The sequence below is a fragment of the Tachysurus vachellii genome, chromosome 8, assembly GCF_030014155.1.
Source record: "Tachysurus vachellii isolate PV-2020 chromosome 8, HZAU_Pvac_v1, whole genome shotgun sequence".
Classification (NCBI taxonomy): Eukaryota; Metazoa; Chordata; class Actinopteri; order Siluriformes; family Bagridae; genus Tachysurus; species Tachysurus vachellii.
In genome coordinates, this window is record NC_083467.1 from 24,024,002 (window position 1) to 24,041,501 (window position 17,500).

The window sequence follows — 17,500 nt, forward strand, 5'->3', positions numbered from 1 at the left end:
ATTATATAAATGGCTAGATATTTATTATGCTTTTATAAAAATAAATGGTTCTTCAAGGATGTATTGGATAATTATGGGTTATTAACCTCCACTAATAGGCTCTGTTTGGCTTTTCTGACAGTGAAACCCCTTGCTTTTTAGTCAAATAAAGCTTCCGAGGCTTATCAAGGGTTAACAAATTCACACAATGTGCGTTTTATAATAATGCAGTTTAATTGTATTGTGCTGCCACTTCACAGCTCCAGGTTCCAGTGGAGTTCGGAGATCTGGTTCTTCCATCCATCTCCATTTTCTTCTAACCTAGATTGCTGCTACATACAGTAATGTGTGTGTCCATGGAAGTTGCTCACTGCTGCTGAGGATGGTTCCAAATGGACACATGGGATTGCTGTGGATAGAACCACTTAGAAACCATGGAGAAACCATGGAGGTGGCTTTAAACTGTAATTGCCCTAAGCCCTCATGTCTCCATTATTTATCATTTGATAACTTAAACAGACATTTTAAAACTGTAATGAATTCATAAATGATTGTAATACTCATCCTTATAAGTTGCTCAAAAGATCCTGGTTACACACAGGAACGCGACTATACAGTATAGCTGTAATGAGATACCAGGGCAGGGGTTCCGAAGAACCCCTTGTGGAGGCTAAGAACCTTTAACTGCTCAAACATCGCTTGAAGAACCATAAACTTACTAAGAGTGCATGAGCAGGAGTGTGAAATGCTGAGGACAGAGGATCTGGTATCCAAATAGAGTATGAATGGAAGTGCGGGAGAATTAGAATGTTGATGATGTAGAGATTTAGGATTGCAGGAATGAGCTTCAGATGAAGAAGTAGTGTAGAATGGTAGAAGTCAGCATATGGATGAAACAGGAGTTTCAGATCCCAGGATATAGATCTGGATAATGCAGGAGTTTAGGATGTCAGGACTGGAATCTGAATTGAGCAGGAACTTAAGGATGGCAGGGATGAGATTGGATGAAGCAGGAGTTTAAGGTGGCAGGATAAGGCTCTGGATGATGCAGGAGTTTAGGATGAGAGGATTAGGATCAGGATAAAGCAGGAATTTAGGATGAGAGGATTAGGTTCAGGATCAAGCAGGAATTTAGGATGAGAGGATTAAGTTCAGGATCAAGCAGGAATTTAGGATGAGAGGATTAGGATCAGGATCAAGCAGGAATTTAGGATGAGAGGATTAAGTTCAGGATCAAGCAGGAATTTAGGATGAGAGGATTAAGTTCAGGATCAAGCAGGAATTTAGGATGAGAGGATTAGGATCAGGATCAAGCAGGAATTTAGGATGAGAGGATTAAGTTCAGGATCAAGCAGGAATTTAGGATGAGAGGATAAAGTTCAGGATCAAGCAGGAATTTAGGATGAGAGGATTAGGATCAGGATCAAGCAGGAATTTAGGATGAGAGGATTAGGATCAGGATCAAGCAGGAATTTAGGATGAGAGGATTAGGATCAGGATCAAGCAGGAATTTAGGATGAGAGGATTAGGATCAGGATAAAGCAGGAATTTAGGATGAGAGGATTAAGTTCAGGATCAAGCAGGAATTTAGGATGAGAGGATTAGGATCAGGATCAAGCAGGAATTTAGGATGAGAGGATTAAGTTCAGGATCAAGCAGGAATTTAGGATGAGAGGATAAAGTTCAGGATCAAGCAGGAATTTAGGATGAGAGGATTAGGATCAGGATCAAGCAGGAATTTAGGATGAGAGGATTAGGATCAGGATCAAGCAGGAATTTAGGATGAGAGGATTAGGATAAGGATCAAGCAGGAATTTAGGATGAGAGGATTAGGATCAGGATAAAGCAGGAATTTAGGATGAGAGGATTAGGATCAAAATTAAGCAGGAGTTTAAAACACACAGAGTAAAAATTTGCAGGATTAGGATCTGGATGAAGCAAGAGTTTAGGATAGGAGTATTAGGAACATTTTATGTGACCACCCACCAAAAATGAATGTGTTTGAATTTGTATAATGTATTTTTGGTGCTTTTCCCAAATGTTTAGACTTCTGATTCAGACTGCATCTCTGTGACGGTGCTCCAGGACAAGTTAAAAGAAGTGTTTAACTTTAGTTCATGTCCTTTATTCTCTGCCAATTCACGATCAGAGCTTACGTGAAAAACTGTTTCAGCTTGTTCAAGGCCACAGAGACAGACATGACCTCATCATCATGCTTCAATACCACTTTTAAATAAATCCATATATCATTTCTTTCTGTCTCTCTTCTGTCTCTCTTGCCCTATATTTCTCTCTCACTATACAGTATTTCCCTTTTTATATCTATTATGTTTTAGTTTCCAGAAACTCTTTAATTCCTGTTTGAAAGATAAATGTGAGAAAATCATTTTGGTGAAAACACTAAAAGGGAAAAAAAGATATGGAGACATCATGAAGAATATTTATTTCTATTTGATGAACTAGTGAACTAAATATATTAAATGTTAGTCTTGTGCAAATCAAGATTACGTAATTGTGTAAGCATAACCGTGTCCTTTTGCAGTTGTGAATTTGTTGAAAAATAATTAAATAAATAAATAAAATTATATATATATATATATATATATATATATATATATATATATATATATATATATATATATAAAAAAAATTTATTTCATTTATTTATGTATTTATTTATTTATTTATTCAACTATATATATATATATATATATATATATATATATATATATATATATATATATATATATATATATATATATATTATATCCCTACACCTATCTGTTTACCTCCTGTTTTTTATAAGCAGTTATTTTTCAATTTCCTGAATATCTGAGGAACACGCAGGCTGGTGGTTTTGCTCAAATCCACTTCTATTTGCTCTTCTTGACCCCTCAAGTGGAAAATAAATAATAAAAGTGCCAGACTTCTCTCTTTCTTTACTTGCTTTCTTTTATTACAATGACCTGAAAGGCAGTTTGTCTGTTTTGTGAAATGCTTTTGTTTAAGCTTAATGCTCAGTGTGAAAGAGAAATATTGACTTGCCACTGTTTAAGGTAGGTGAGGCTTCTACTTATGTATATAAATCAAAATAGTCCCTCAGCAATGCTTGATGGAAACATGTACAGTAAGTAATTTTTGGGGGAATTCTCCCAAAAAGAGTTGAAAAAAAAAAACAAAGAAATACTGTATGTTGCCAATTTATATGTTTACTTCTACAATAAGTGTTTTTTTAACTATATATTTTAAATATAAAACCTGCCAATGTACGTCAAGATTAGCATCATGTAACAAAAAAGAATCGTGGCATAAGATAGTGATTGGTAGTGACAGGTAGTGCCACCACACAAGATTTTTATTTGAGTGCCAGAGGAGCAAACTGCACAGTAAGAGCTAGATTTTCTTTTAGATACAGGTACAAAGTCATTTCATTACACTCCTAATACTATAAGAACACTGCATATAAGAGCGAAGTTCACAATCTGTACTGTATATATTAGCATATGAAGATGTCTGGAGACAAAATTCTGTCTTACAGAATTAAGTGTAACCTTGTCTGAGAGGAACTTGTCATTATTTCTAATAAGATGCTGTGGTTAATATTGAGTGTGTGTGTGTGTGCTTGTTGGACAGGATGTACAGGAGGACGTCGAACATGGCCGGCCTGACATATCCTCCAGCTGTGATCCTCGCTCTTAAGGTATTCAGTGCATTTCATTTTCCCAACATTTAATGAGACTGAATGTCCATATTGCTGGTTGCTGGTCCCTGAGTTACATTATAGTAGAATAAATGAATAAATAAATAATAGTGTATAAACTAATAACAGTTTATATAGCTATAGTATGATATAAATTGATAATAGTACAATAAATGCACAGTGTGGTAATAGTCAGAGAATCTGTGTAAACTTCAGATTCTCAAATAGCACTAAATTAAATGCTGTATAATTAATAATAACAATAATAACAACAGGGGGGCACGGTGGCTTAGTGGTTATGTCATGACGCAGGACAGAAACGGACCCAAACGCAGGATAACAAAACAAATGGGGTTTAATAACACAAGAACACTAAACAGGACACGGACTAAGGACAGGACAAAACAACAGTAGATTCCGCGCTGCACAAGGCAACGCGGCACAGTTAAATAGACAAGGTAATTACAATGGGAAACAGGTGTGTGGAAACGGAAGGAACAGACAAAGGCGGGGCAGACACGTGATGAAAAACAAACAAATGCACTTGGCCAGAATCCGGGCAGAGTCCTAACAGAGCCCCCCCCAAGGCGCGGCTCCCGACGCGCCAATCCATCCAGACAGTCCCGACGGATCCGGGAGGGGGGAGCAAGGCACACGGCGAGGCAGGTGGGGGGAGCAAGGCACACGGCGAGGCAGGTGGGGGGAGCAAGGCACACGGCGAGGCAGGTGGGGGGAGCAAGGCACACGGCGAGGCAGGTGGGGGGAGCAAGGCACACGGCGAGGCAGGTGGGGGGAGCAAGGCACACGGCGGCGCAGCCAGAGAGGGCAGAGCGACGTCCACAGCTGATCTGAAGGGCCGAGCGACGTCCACAGCCGAGCTGAAGGGCCGAGCGCAACCCCCAACGCACCACAGCCAGACCCACCTCTCAGAAACCAGGAAAGGGAGGGAGGGAGGGAGGGAGGGCGGGAGAGGAAAAAAAATCCTCCACAGAACAGAGAGGTCCACAGAAAAAAAATCCAAAATACGGGGCAAAACATGGGCCTGCAACACCCCCCACGGACAGGAAGTGGGGCGGCGTCCTCCACGGAAACCAAATGTGAAGCGACGCCCCCCACCGGACAGGTGCGGGGCGATGTCACAGGACACCGGAAAAACAAAACAAAACTCGGGCCGGTGACATGGCCCACAAACAGGAAGTGAGGCAGTGCCCCCCCGCGGAGAAACCGGAAGCGGGGCGGCGTCCCTCACCGAAAAAATGCGGACCGATGTCACCAAAACCAAGGGGGGACAAAAACAAGTCCAGGGGGAAAAAAATCAAATAAGAAAAAAAAATACTCCCAATCGGCCGGTCCAGGTTACCGCTATCCTGCTGGGTCCTAATGTGGCGGAATCTTCTGTCATGATGCAGGACAGAAACGGACCCAAAGGCAGGATAACAAAACAAACGGGGTTTAATAACACAAGAACACTAAACAGGACACGGACTAAGGACAGGACAAAACAACAGTAGATTCCGCGCTGCACAAGGCAACGCGGCACAGTTAAATAGACAAGGTAATTACAATGGGAAACAGGTGTGTGGAAACGGAAGGAATGTGACGAAAAACAAACAAATGCATGTGGCCAGAGTCCGGGCAGAGTCCTAACAGGTTAGCAAGTTCGCCTCACACCTCCAGGGTTGGGGGTTCGATTCCCACCTCCACCTTGTGTGTGTGGAGTTTGCATGTTCTCCCCGTGCCTCGGGGGTTTCCTCCGGGTACTCCGGTTTCCTCCCCGGTCCAAAGACATGCATGGTAGGTTGATTGGCATCTCTGAAAAAATTGTCCGTAGTGTGTGAGTGAATGAGAGTGTGTGTGTGCCCTGCGATGGGTTGGCACTCCGTCCAGGGTATATCCTGCCTTGATGCCCGATGACGCCTGAAATGAGCACATGCTCCCCGTGACCCGAGGTAGTTCGGATAAGCGGTAGAAAATGAATGAATGAATGACTAATAACAACAATAATAATAATTATAATATAATAATAATAATAATAATAATAATAATGTAGTTTAGTAGTGGTGCAAGTGTTAAGGCTCTGGGTTGTTGATTACAGGATTGGGGTTCAAGCCCCAGCACTGCCAAGCTTATGTTTTGATATAAAACAGGACATCATATTTTAGCCATTAGCTAAAATATGATGTCCTGTTTTATATCAAAACATAAAGCACATTTTTATATTTAGAATGACTTCAGGTATTTTACACTTTCCAAACAGAAGATATCACCGAAGTTGACGAGTGAGAAATCCTCCACAGCTGCCAAAAACTCCTGGTAGTCCTTCATATATAATTAGCTACCTTGCTAAGCTACTGTCAAGCTTCTCTTGCGTTCCCCACTGAAGGTTGTAGAAATAAGTCCCTCAACATGTCAAACTTTGACTATATGTCATTTTCTTGAGTGGGGTGGTGGAAAGGGGGAGGTAAAACTTTTATTTGTTTATTATTTTCACACCGAAGTACTCCATGAGCTGTGACATTGGGATATTCCAGACTCCTGTAGAGATCTCATGAGGTTCTTTTTCTGGTTTTTCATACCTGCTGAAGGTGGCATATGTCCAGCTGAAAATGTGGTTGTTGGGTCAGTCTTCTTGATGGATGGAAAAAAAAAAGAAAAACTTTACGAGAGCAACAGAAATAACGATACATCATTGACTTATACTGTAAGTGTGGATCTCTGGTGTGTGGAAATGATGTTATTGTTTTGAGTAGAATAAATGAATAAAGCTTAGATTTTTACATTTAACATTCTGAAGTATTTTAATGCCTCACGAACTGAGGAACAAACTAACAGCCATTAATAGGATCCAATGAATGAAAACAGGAAATCTTGTACAGTGAGTTATATGTGTGATTGAGTGTAATTTTATAACCAAGATGATGACAAATGGCAGAGAGTTTTACAGTCATTGATTGGTTTCTGGTTATAGTTAAGAGATTTATCACAGTTCTACATTCAACTGATTCAAATGAAGATTTAAGACTTTGTTTTTAACCTGCTGATGCAATTTTGTTGGTGTCTGTTGGGCTCAAGCACACGACAAAAACAACACAATGACGATACTCAAATATAGAATAATCTATTGATTATAGATGTTAAAATCCATCTAAATTATTTAAGGCGAGAAATACTCTTTATAAAACATCACACTGTTGTTTAGAAAAATGACATTCTTTGCCTTTCCAGCATCTTCTGCATATTTAATCCCTTTCCAGCAGAATATATGATTTTGAGTGCCATGTTTTAACACTGAGGACAACCGAGGGACTCATACACAACTATTACAAAATCTGCAAACATTCACTAATGCTCCAGAAGGCAGCATGATGCATTAAGACCCCGAGGGTGTAAACTGTTGAGCGTGATGATCAGTGTAAATTGCTATTATTTTGTTTAAAGAGCATATTTTGTCATTTTCTTTCACTATGTATGATAGTTTCATGTTTCCCAGATGACATAATAATAATTTTGTTGTGTCCATGTGAAGCATTGAATGTCTTTGTCATGTCAAACTTCACAGTGATGGTTAATATGAACCTCATATAGAAAATAGACGTTCAGGGCTTTAAGAATTTAAGAATTGCCTACTAGGGGCAATATATTCATAGAAAAGTTCCAAGAACCGCTCCCCCCCCCAAAAAAAAATATATTTCTATCATCATAGTAAAGGATGATGTTAAGCCATAAAGCCAGACAGATAAGCCAGAAAAGTCAGATAAAGACAGAAAGCCAACTAAATTTTATATCAAAATCATTCATTTGTTCATACTGAAATGGCGGGTAAGTTAATTGTTCTGTGGCAGCATAAAAAAATAAAAAATTTGTACTGCTATCCTCCATCTGCTCGGAGGTGGTCCTGTGGCTCGTTTCTTTTTATAATCTATCGATAAATACAGAGAAGGTGTTTTTAATAAAGTGGCAATTTGACACTCTAGTAGAATTATAACAATCCCTTTAATTCAGTCCAAATCCCAAACAATTACACATATGTAGTGAACATAACTAAATGAATAGTCTTCTATTTGAGGTTTCTTGTCACAGTTCACTCGCATATAAGTACACAGTTTATTACATGACCGGGAAAACGAGGTGTTTGTTAAATCAGAAATAGGACAGATTTCCTTTAATGGTAGCAGAGGAAAAAGTCTGCAGAACTAACAATGAATCAAGAAAGTGTCACCTGATAGGACTAGATAATGGCCCTGTATTATGGAAGAGATAAAGCATTCGAGGCAAATGGCAGGAAAAAACTGAGAAAATGGAGACAACCCGAGGCTTTACTAATGTTTATGTTTTTCTTTTTAATAACTAAATGATAAGGAGAAAAGAAACCTTGTGTTTTTATTTAGCTACATGTCGACACACTCACCCCCACTCACACACAAAACACACTTACCCCAAATCACCCCCACTCTCTCACACAAACACCCCCCCACACACACACATACACACCCTACACACACACACACACACACTCACTCACACACCCCTCCACACACACCCACACACACTCTCAAGCTTCTGTTATACATGTGTTGCTATGGTTACCTCTCAGCAAGCTTCATCTCACTATATATTCTTGCTTTCACTTTAGCCTTTCTGTAGACTTAGAGTGTTTCTTTCATTCATGCATTCTGTATTAGATAGATAGATAGACAGACAGACAGACAGACAGACAGACAGACAGACAGACAGATAGATAGATAGATAGATAGATAGATAGATAGATAGATAGATAGATAGATAGATAGATAGATAGGCAAAGAGACAGACGGACTGATGGACGGAAAAACAGACAGATAGATAGATATGATTATGTTTTTGTCACTAGTCAAGGAATATAACACTGTGGTATAGGTGGAATAACATGACAGATATATATAGAGAGACAGAAGATCTATCTATCTATCTATCTATCTATCTATCTATCTATCTATCTATCTATTTAATACAACAACAAAACTTGACTATGAAACAAATGAAACATACATACATAACAGCATCATACCGTACCCCAGGAATACAATAACAATGACAGGTACAAAAGGGCTGATATATAAAAGGCAGCACATTTAGGTAAATAGGGAACAGGTGGCAAGCTGGAAAAGCAGAATAATACGAAGGGCGTGGCATAAGACACTTGGGGAAAACACAACAAAATGAGGGCTATAGTGAGACACGTCTGGCAGGGAAATAACTGTCCCAGTAGCTCCTGACAAATGGAAAATGTGGAAAAATGGAAAATTTATGTAACATACACCAGGTGCTATGAGGCTTCTTTGTAGGTAATACTGAAGCAAACACTTAGAGGTAGGATGCAAATGCAAACGCAGGTAGTTTATTACAAAGAAAAAAAAAATCCTAAAAAGAATAGGAACACAAAGTGAAACTAGAATTAATGAACAACCTAGGAGACATCAGGCAAAGAGCAGGGTCAAAACAGGTACAGGTCAATCAGACTATGGTACACAACTTTACTAAGCTTACTGGAATTTACTAACCTTTTTATACAAAGTGGGTGGAGTTTGGGTTTGCATAAATTTTATCCCACCAATCAGAAGGCAGATGTTTGCTTGTCCATCGCACACAGCTATTATGAGCCTACTACTACTAACTTGGGCAGTAGGTACGTTCTAGATACAGTAGAAATGTCCTCATGCTGCTAAATTTAGTTCAGTTTAAGTGGAATAACAGCTGGAAGTCTTACACAAATGTCTGTCAATCAAGCATTGTCATTTGAATATCAGGCCACACCCATTTAGCCCAATCAGTTTGATCTGATCAGTGAATTCAGATAAGGTTTCTGTTTTTAATGTGTTTAAATTACATTTAATACAATCTTCAGTTCTTGTCAAGGAAGCAATTTTCATACTAATTTAACCATGATGTAGTGTTGTGCTGTATAAAAATGTATAAATGTATAAATGTGTGTTTGCAGGATGTTGATAAATGGTCATTTGATGTCTTCACGCTTCACGAAGCGAGCAGCGAACACGCGCTGAAGTTCCTGGTGTATGAGCTGCTCACCAGATACGACCTGATCAACCGTTTCAGGGTGTGTGAGATTCTTATTACACACACACACACACACACACACACAAGTCACCAAAACATAAAAATAGCTGTTGCATTTGGACATACTCATGCTGGGTATTCCAAGTTTAGGATTTGGCTCTACAGAGAGAAAACTCCTACACACACATTATATGCACACAGTCTTATTGCTCACTTTTGGATTTCCTTTTTTTCTCTCTCTCTTGTATATTCATCCACATTTGTGTATTACCTTTACAGATATCATCTTTCAAGTGTTACCATTACAACTGATATAATGGATTCTGTTCATTTAATTTCCGCCCTCAACCCTGCATGTGTGGAGTTTTCCCTGTGCTTCAGAGGTTTCCTCTTCGTAGACTGGTTTCTTCCTCCAGTCCAAAAAGATGCACTATAGGCTTTATGAGTGTGTATGTGTGCGATTTTGCTCTGTCATGGGTCGGTACCCCATCCAGAATGTCCCCCTCTCTGTTACTGTACATGCAAGGCCACAATTCTATTGTACAAACACATGCATGTATTAACCCAGTCCGTACCCCAGTCTTATTCAAGACTGCCTATTAATGTCCTGTTAATCACGTCTAAAGCATCTAGCATAAAGCTCCAGCATATCTTGCTAATCTCCTGAAGCTGTAAGGCACTTTACATATCTTAGACCAGGCTACTATTAGTCCCAAGGATATTATTCTTGTCTTCTTATAGCTTCATTACAGTATTTACTTTTTTCCAGAGAACCTTACCAATGCCATCTCTATCAGTGCAACCCTGACCAGGATAAAGTGGGCCACGCTGGCACTGCTGTGCCCTTGAGCAAGGCCTTTAACCCTCAACTGCTCAGTTATATAAATGACAAATGACAAGTGTCATAAATGTAAAATGAATGAATGAGTTTAATGTCCTGTGATAAGAAAGAGTTGACTGTGTAGAAGGGAAATGGTAGTTGACCAAATTGGAGGGCAAATCAAATCAAAGCAAAACATCTTATTTGTAATGATACATTTTAAATGAGCCTGTTTGTATTAGCTTAGCAAACAGTGTGTGACAGACATGACATAGACAAGGAAGAGGTAGATAAAGCAGCGAGAGTAGGAATGCTCTCTCTTCCATTTCTCACGTGTAGACAGACAGATCTGAGGTTACTCGAGCGTTTATGTTTGTGTATGTGGAAACCTTTTGTGTATCCACACCCCTTGGGAGAAAACAAACGAAAGGGTGAGGCACTGCAACAGTATTTTTAATCATTTCCATTTCTTAATTGCCAACTGTAGAACAGTTAACGTCAATATTCTGGGTTTAACTCATTTAAACACAACTCCTTAATTGCATTTTGTAAAACATACAGTATTGTATTACTCTCTTGCCCTCTGGACTGTTACACAAAGAACATTTCACAATGTTAAAAGACAAAAGATAGATTGACATAAAGGGAGACATAAACAAGATGTTACGAGTAAGTGCTAATACAAGGGAGTGTGATTCATAGTAGCTATAAAGCAGTTAGTCAATCCTGAAATAAAGCACATGCGTATATATTAATTAGATAAGTAAATAAATAATAAAAAAGTTATATAGCAAAGATCAACCCAGTTTCTAAATCCTTTCAAAACATGGTAAATGAGAACGAAGGAAAAACATGCTGTACTTTAGGAGTACTTTTTATTCTTAGTAAGAACAGGAGGAATTATTGAGTAATTAATAAACACAAGTGGCTTCATCCCCTCATAGCACCACCACTGGCGTGAGGAAGTAGTGCAAGCAAACGAATCAGTGTAGTGTATTAAAATGTTCCGGTTTATATTTAAGAAGGGCTGACGTTAAAGTAACCCTGAGAATACGACAATTTGTGCGAGTTACAGGTAAGTTGGTGGCCTGTGATTGAATAAAGCCATATATGTTTATTAATTATTATTTTACATTTACGTTAACGCCATTTGGCAGACCCCCTTATACAGAGCAATGTACAACAGTGCTTTTAAGTTTCTATCAATGAATACTTTAACACTGGTTCATTAGGTTAAAGTCTTAGGATACCATCAACGTAAAACTCTGTTCAAATTTTTTTTTTAATATACACATACAGTACAACAAACAGGGAAAAGTGTTAGGTCAAGTATTTCAGGAAGAAGTAGGTCTTTACCCATCGTTTGAAGTTTTAAGCCAATGACTTAGCTGTTCGGACATCTAGGGGAAATTTAGTCCACCACCTCGCTGTCAGAACAGAAAAGAGTCTTGTTGTATACTTATCTCCTACCCTGAGAGATGGTGGGGCCAGTCGAGCAGTGCTGGTAGATCTGAGGGATGGAGGTGCAGTGCGAGGAGTTATAAGAGCTTTGAGGTAAGAGGGAGCTGGTCCTTTTTTTAGCTTTGTTGGAAAGCATCAGTATATCGAATCTGATGTGTGAAGCTACTGAAAGCCAGTGGTGGCAACGCAGCAGAGGGGTGGTATGAGAGATCTTAGGCAGCTGTATTTTGGATCATTTGCAGACCTGCAAGCATTGAGTTGAAATGACAAAAGAAATGAACAAGTACCTGGGCAGCCTGTGTGGTGAAAATGGCCTAATCCTTCTGATATTGTAGAGAAGAAACCAACATGAGTGTGGCAACATGAGAGGAAAGGGACAGTTGATTGTCCATGGTTACCCCAAGGTTGCGAGCTGTGCCTGAAGGGGACATCAGATTGTTGTGCAGGGATATTGCAAGATCCTGTCCTGGGGATGCATTACCTGGTATGATCAGCAGTTCAGTTTTGCTGGGATTGAGTTGCAACTGATAAACTGTTATCCAGGATGATATGTCTGACAGACATGCTGAGACCCGAGCAGAAGCCGTGGTATCTAAGGGAGGTAAGGAGAATATAAGTTGAGTGTCATCAGAATAGCAGTGGTAAGAGAACCCATGGAAGGAAATAACATCACCAAGAGAGTGAGTATACAGGGAAAATAGGAGAGGACCAAGTACCTAGCCCTGTGGGACACCAGTGGAGAGTCTGCATGGAGCAGATGTCACTCCGATCCAAGTTACCTGATATGAAAATGTAGTTTCCCCGAGACAGCCAAAAGGGCAGTCTACTGTATATGGAATGTGCTGCTTTAAAGCCAGACTGGTTGGGATCTTTAAGGTTGCTTTGTGAGAGATAGACAGACAGTTGCTTATAGACAATGGGTTTAAGAAATTTTGAAAGAAAAGAGAGAAGTGATACCTGTCTGTAGTTACTGATGTCTAATGGATCCAGAGCAGGTTTCTTCAGGATGGGAATAACCCTTGCTTTCTTGAAGGTAGTTGGTATTGTATTTGTATGGTAGTTGGTAGTTGGTAATGTATGTATTTAGGGGAAAAAAATTCGATATATAATTAATTATATATATATATATATATATATATATATATATATATATATATATATATATATATATATATATATATATAAAAATAACTCAACACACACCCATTAATGTCTAAACCGCTGGGCACAAAACTGAGTACACCCCTAAGTCAAAATGTCCAAATTGGGCCCAATTAGCCATTTTCTCTCCCTGGTGTCATGTAAATCGTTAGTGTTACAAGGTCTCAGGTGTGAATGGGGAGCAGGTGTGTTAAATTTGGTGTTATCGCTCTCACTCGCTCATACTGGTCACTGGAAGTTCAAAGAGAATGGAGTACTGGAAGATTATGGTGGCCACACAAAATATCGACACTTTAGGCCCAATTTGGACATATTCTCTTAGGGGTGTACTCACTTTTATGGCCAGCGGTTTAGACATTAACGGGTGTGTGTTGAGTTATTTTGAGGGGACAGCAAATTTACACTGTTATGCAAGCTGTACACTTACTACTTTATATTGTAGCACAGTGTCATTTCTTCAGTGTTGTCACATGAAAAGACAAAATAAAATATTTATAAAAATGTGAGGGGTGTACACACTTCTGTGAGATATATATATATATATATATATATATATACTGTATATACATTGCCATTGTATACAATGCCATTTTTATGTATGAATTTGGATGAAAATAGATCGGTGGAAGAACTTTATGACTATAATGACTGCCATCTGGCTAAGTTTTTGGGTGTTGTCTAGAAGAAGTCCACAAAAGTCCTAGTCCTGTGTAGTCCTGGTTGAATTTGAGTCAGAAATTCCTCCACCGATATGACACGTTTGGCATTATAGGGATGTGAAAACATAAAACAAATCAGGAATGTTGACTGATAACCAACTAAAAGGCTGATTATTTTTTAGAGAATGATATTCTAACATCTTGGAGATAACATTTTATGCTTATCTTTTGCCTATGAGCTTTGGATGTTATAATAACTTTTGTTTGTCCCGTTCAACTCCTACTGAATGCAGATACCTGTGTCTTCTCTGGTGGCATTTGTGGAGGCATTGGAGGTGGGCTACAGCAAGCACAAAAATCCATACCACAACCTGATTCATGCTGCTGATGTCACCCAGACTGCTCACTATCTGATGCTTCACACTGGCATTATGGTGAGTGGAAGAAAAAGTTTCCTTTCAGACCAGCCATGGCTAGGTTTGGTTTTGGCATGATTTATTTAGTCCAGGTGGTTGAGAGATATTTCCAGTGATGCTTTAGACATTTTACAGTGACTCTTTTCTGCTTTGACTTGTCTTAGCACTGGCTCACCGAACTGGAAATATTGGCCATGGTGTTTGCTGCTGCTATTCACGACTTCGAACACACTGGGACGACCAACAACTTCCATATCCAAACCAGGTACGTGTGCTCTGCTGTCTTATTCCACCGATCTGTTTTATTCCTTTGTTTCAATTCAATTAATTGCCTTAGTGTTTAGCAAATTTACTTCACACCTACGTGGTTGGGGGTTTGAGCCTTGTATCTACCTTATGTGTGTGGTTTCCTCTGAGCACTCGGGTTTCCTCGACCCAACCAAAGACATACAGTGTGTGAGATTGTGTGACAGTGTGTAAGAGTGTGTGCAATTGTGCTCTGTTATGGATTGGTGTTCCCCAGCCTGGTGACCCGAGTCCCTTGGTATAGGCTCCAGGCAACCCCATGATGGATAAGCAGTACAGAAAATGGATGGATGTCTGGCTGGCTGGATGGATGGATGGATGGATGAATGACTGGCTGGATGGATGGATATTTGCAAACAGTGGAAATTGTAGCCGTGGCTCATGTGCTCTAGAGAAAAGCTGTTTCAATGGTTAAGGCTTTGACAGTTTGTCAGTTCAGTTCACTGTCAGTACCACCAACTGGCTTAAGTAAGACACACTATTTAAAATACTTATTAGAGTATTGGAGTGTGTGTGCCCTACGATGGGTTGGCACTTCGTCCAGGGTGTATCCTGCCTTGATGCCCGATGACGCCTGAGATAGGCACAGGCTCCCCGTGACCCGAGGTAGTTCGGATAAGCGGTAGAAAATGAGTGAGTGAGTGAGAGAGTATAGGAACACACTAATAATCAAAAGAAAAGGAGTTTTAAAGAGTTAAATAATTGCAACTGAGCTCCTCTCTGAATGCATCAGTGTCTCTATTGAACTCTTTGCTAATATTGTTTCTGTTTTGTTGCGATTCCTGCCAGACGACCTTCGTCTCTCGCAGACTCCCAAACCTCAAAGACCTATGCGTTTGCCAAGAGACAGATTTCATGCTTTAATTCGTCATCTCCTGCTGTCATCCCGAGTGTTTCCAAAAGCAAAACAATGATCTTTGCTTTCATGTTGGAAACAAAACGCAATGATTTTTAAACAGTGTATAAATCTTTATTTTTCCCATCACCAGTAAATAAAGGATGTCAGATATGGGGGATGATTCAAGTTGAAGTTATTTCTTTGGAGAAATCACTTTTTCTCTTTAACCTCTTCATGCTTTTCTATTAATGTCTGTATTGCTCTGATTTTCCTTTTCCAGAAGGGAACCAAATCTATCATAGTTCAGCAAAAGCTATCAAGAGGTGTGAGGATGTGCTGTATTCAGAAAGAATAAAAGCAGAGTGTACATTTTCTTTTCTTTTTTTTTTTTTTTTTTTTACATAATTACTCCAGTAAAAAATCCAGTACAGAAGCAGTACAGTCACTTCCTGACTTCAGCAGGAAGGAATTAGTGTTAAGGATGAACTCAGGAATGACCCTGACCCATTAGTTCCTCAGGAGCTCTCGGTTGCACAGTACAAACTGTTGTAGAAAGGACATTATTTATATTTACATTATTTCCTGTTCAGTGTCACCCAAATGAGGATAATGTTCATTTCAGAGTCTGGTTCCTCTCAAGGTTTCTTCCTCATATCATCTCACCCCAGGCTTGTTCATTAGGTATAGAGGTTAGAGATAAATAATAACTTTTAAGTTTAAATTATTTATTTTGTTTCAATACTTCTGCAAAGCTGATTTGAGACAATGTGAATTGTTAAAAGCGCAATAGAAATAAATTGAATTAAACCGAATTAATAGTCTTTAGAGCATTAATTAGCCAAATAATGCATTTGCATTAGTCGCATTAGTTTGTCTTAGTTATTCCTCTTTCACCCAAGGACCTGAGTTTGACCGTGACAAGCATTTGGTAACACAGAAAATTTAATTAATCCTAATTAACTTAATTTAATGTATTGAAATAAATCCATCATTACATTAGAAACTGAATACGTACAGTATTGTATTGTAGCATGTTAAATGGAACAACTATTTACAGAATGTTAAATTCCAAAATCTTACATACTGCAGCTTTAATTTTTTTTTCTTAAGTAAATAAAGGGGATTTTAAAATGGGATTTATATCTACAAAAAAAAAAATTAAAATGTCTCTATTATTGGATATTTAGACACATTTCTGAAAATAATTTGTTTGATCCAAACAAGACAAGAGTTAATACAGTTTAAAGAGTTTTTATTCCACACTCTGAAACTCCAGATTCATAATGTTACAGCCAGTGTACAGTGGACTATATCAGTTTCTGTCAACTCTACAGGAGGTGTGTGTGTGTGTGTGTGTGTGTGTGTGTATTTAGGTCAGAGGTGGCCATCCTCTATAACGACCGTTCGGTTTTAGAGAACCATCATGTGAGCGCCGCCTACAGACTCATGCAGGAGGATGAGATGAATATCCTCATCAACCTGTCGAAAGACGACTGGAGGTAAGCACAAAACCCAAACTGTGTGTGTGTGTGTGTGTGTGTGTGTGTGTTCTTGCTTAACTATCACTCAACACTAAGTTCCTGTCAGCATGAAAGCTCTGTTCTGAGAAATCTCCTGCTGAGGGAGTTCTGTATATGCGTGGGTATGTGTGTGTGTGTGTGTGTGTGTGTGTGTGTTATGATTGTGTAACTACTACTCTCTCATGTGTTGATATGATGTGTGTGTGCAGAGAGCTGCGCACACTGGTGATCGAGATGGTCATGAGCACAGATATGTCCTGCCATTTTCAGCAGATTAAAACCATGAGAAACTCTCTGCAGCAGCCAGAGGGGTGAGACAACACACACACACACACACACACACACACACACACACACACACCCCTCAGAAGTACGTATGCATATGTGACCCTGTGTGTGTGGAGTTCAAATAGAGTTACTTTCTATAACAGCAATTCAAATCATACATAAATATAAACGCGCTCCTTCTAATATGTTGTCGTTTCCATGGTAACAGCTTATTCACAGGACTGGAGTAAGGAACTTATCAATAAGTGACTTGAATAAGTATAGTGTCCTATGCACATAATCTAAGACCAATAAAACC

The 17,500-nt window shown here is 39.1% G+C and overlaps 1 protein-coding gene across 3 annotated transcripts in view; it reads left to right on the forward strand.

Moving 5' to 3' along the window:
• The window catches only part of pde1a (phosphodiesterase 1A, calmodulin-dependent), a 100,087-nt gene that overhangs the window by 78,329 nt on the left and 4,258 nt on the right, over positions 1-17,500 (forward strand). For all 3 annotated transcript variants that reach the window (XM_060877016.1, XM_060877015.1, XM_060877017.1), the window contains 6 exons: positions 3,613-3,679; positions 9,657-9,773; positions 14,128-14,268; positions 14,415-14,515; positions 16,768-16,893; positions 17,124-17,225. In XM_060877016.1, the coding sequence (XP_060732999.1) occupies positions 3,613-3,679; positions 9,657-9,773; positions 14,128-14,268; positions 14,415-14,515; positions 16,768-16,893; positions 17,124-17,225 (654 nt within the window). The remainder of the gene's footprint in view (positions 1-3,612; positions 3,680-9,656; positions 9,774-14,127; positions 14,269-14,414; positions 14,516-16,767; positions 16,894-17,123; positions 17,226-17,500) is intronic.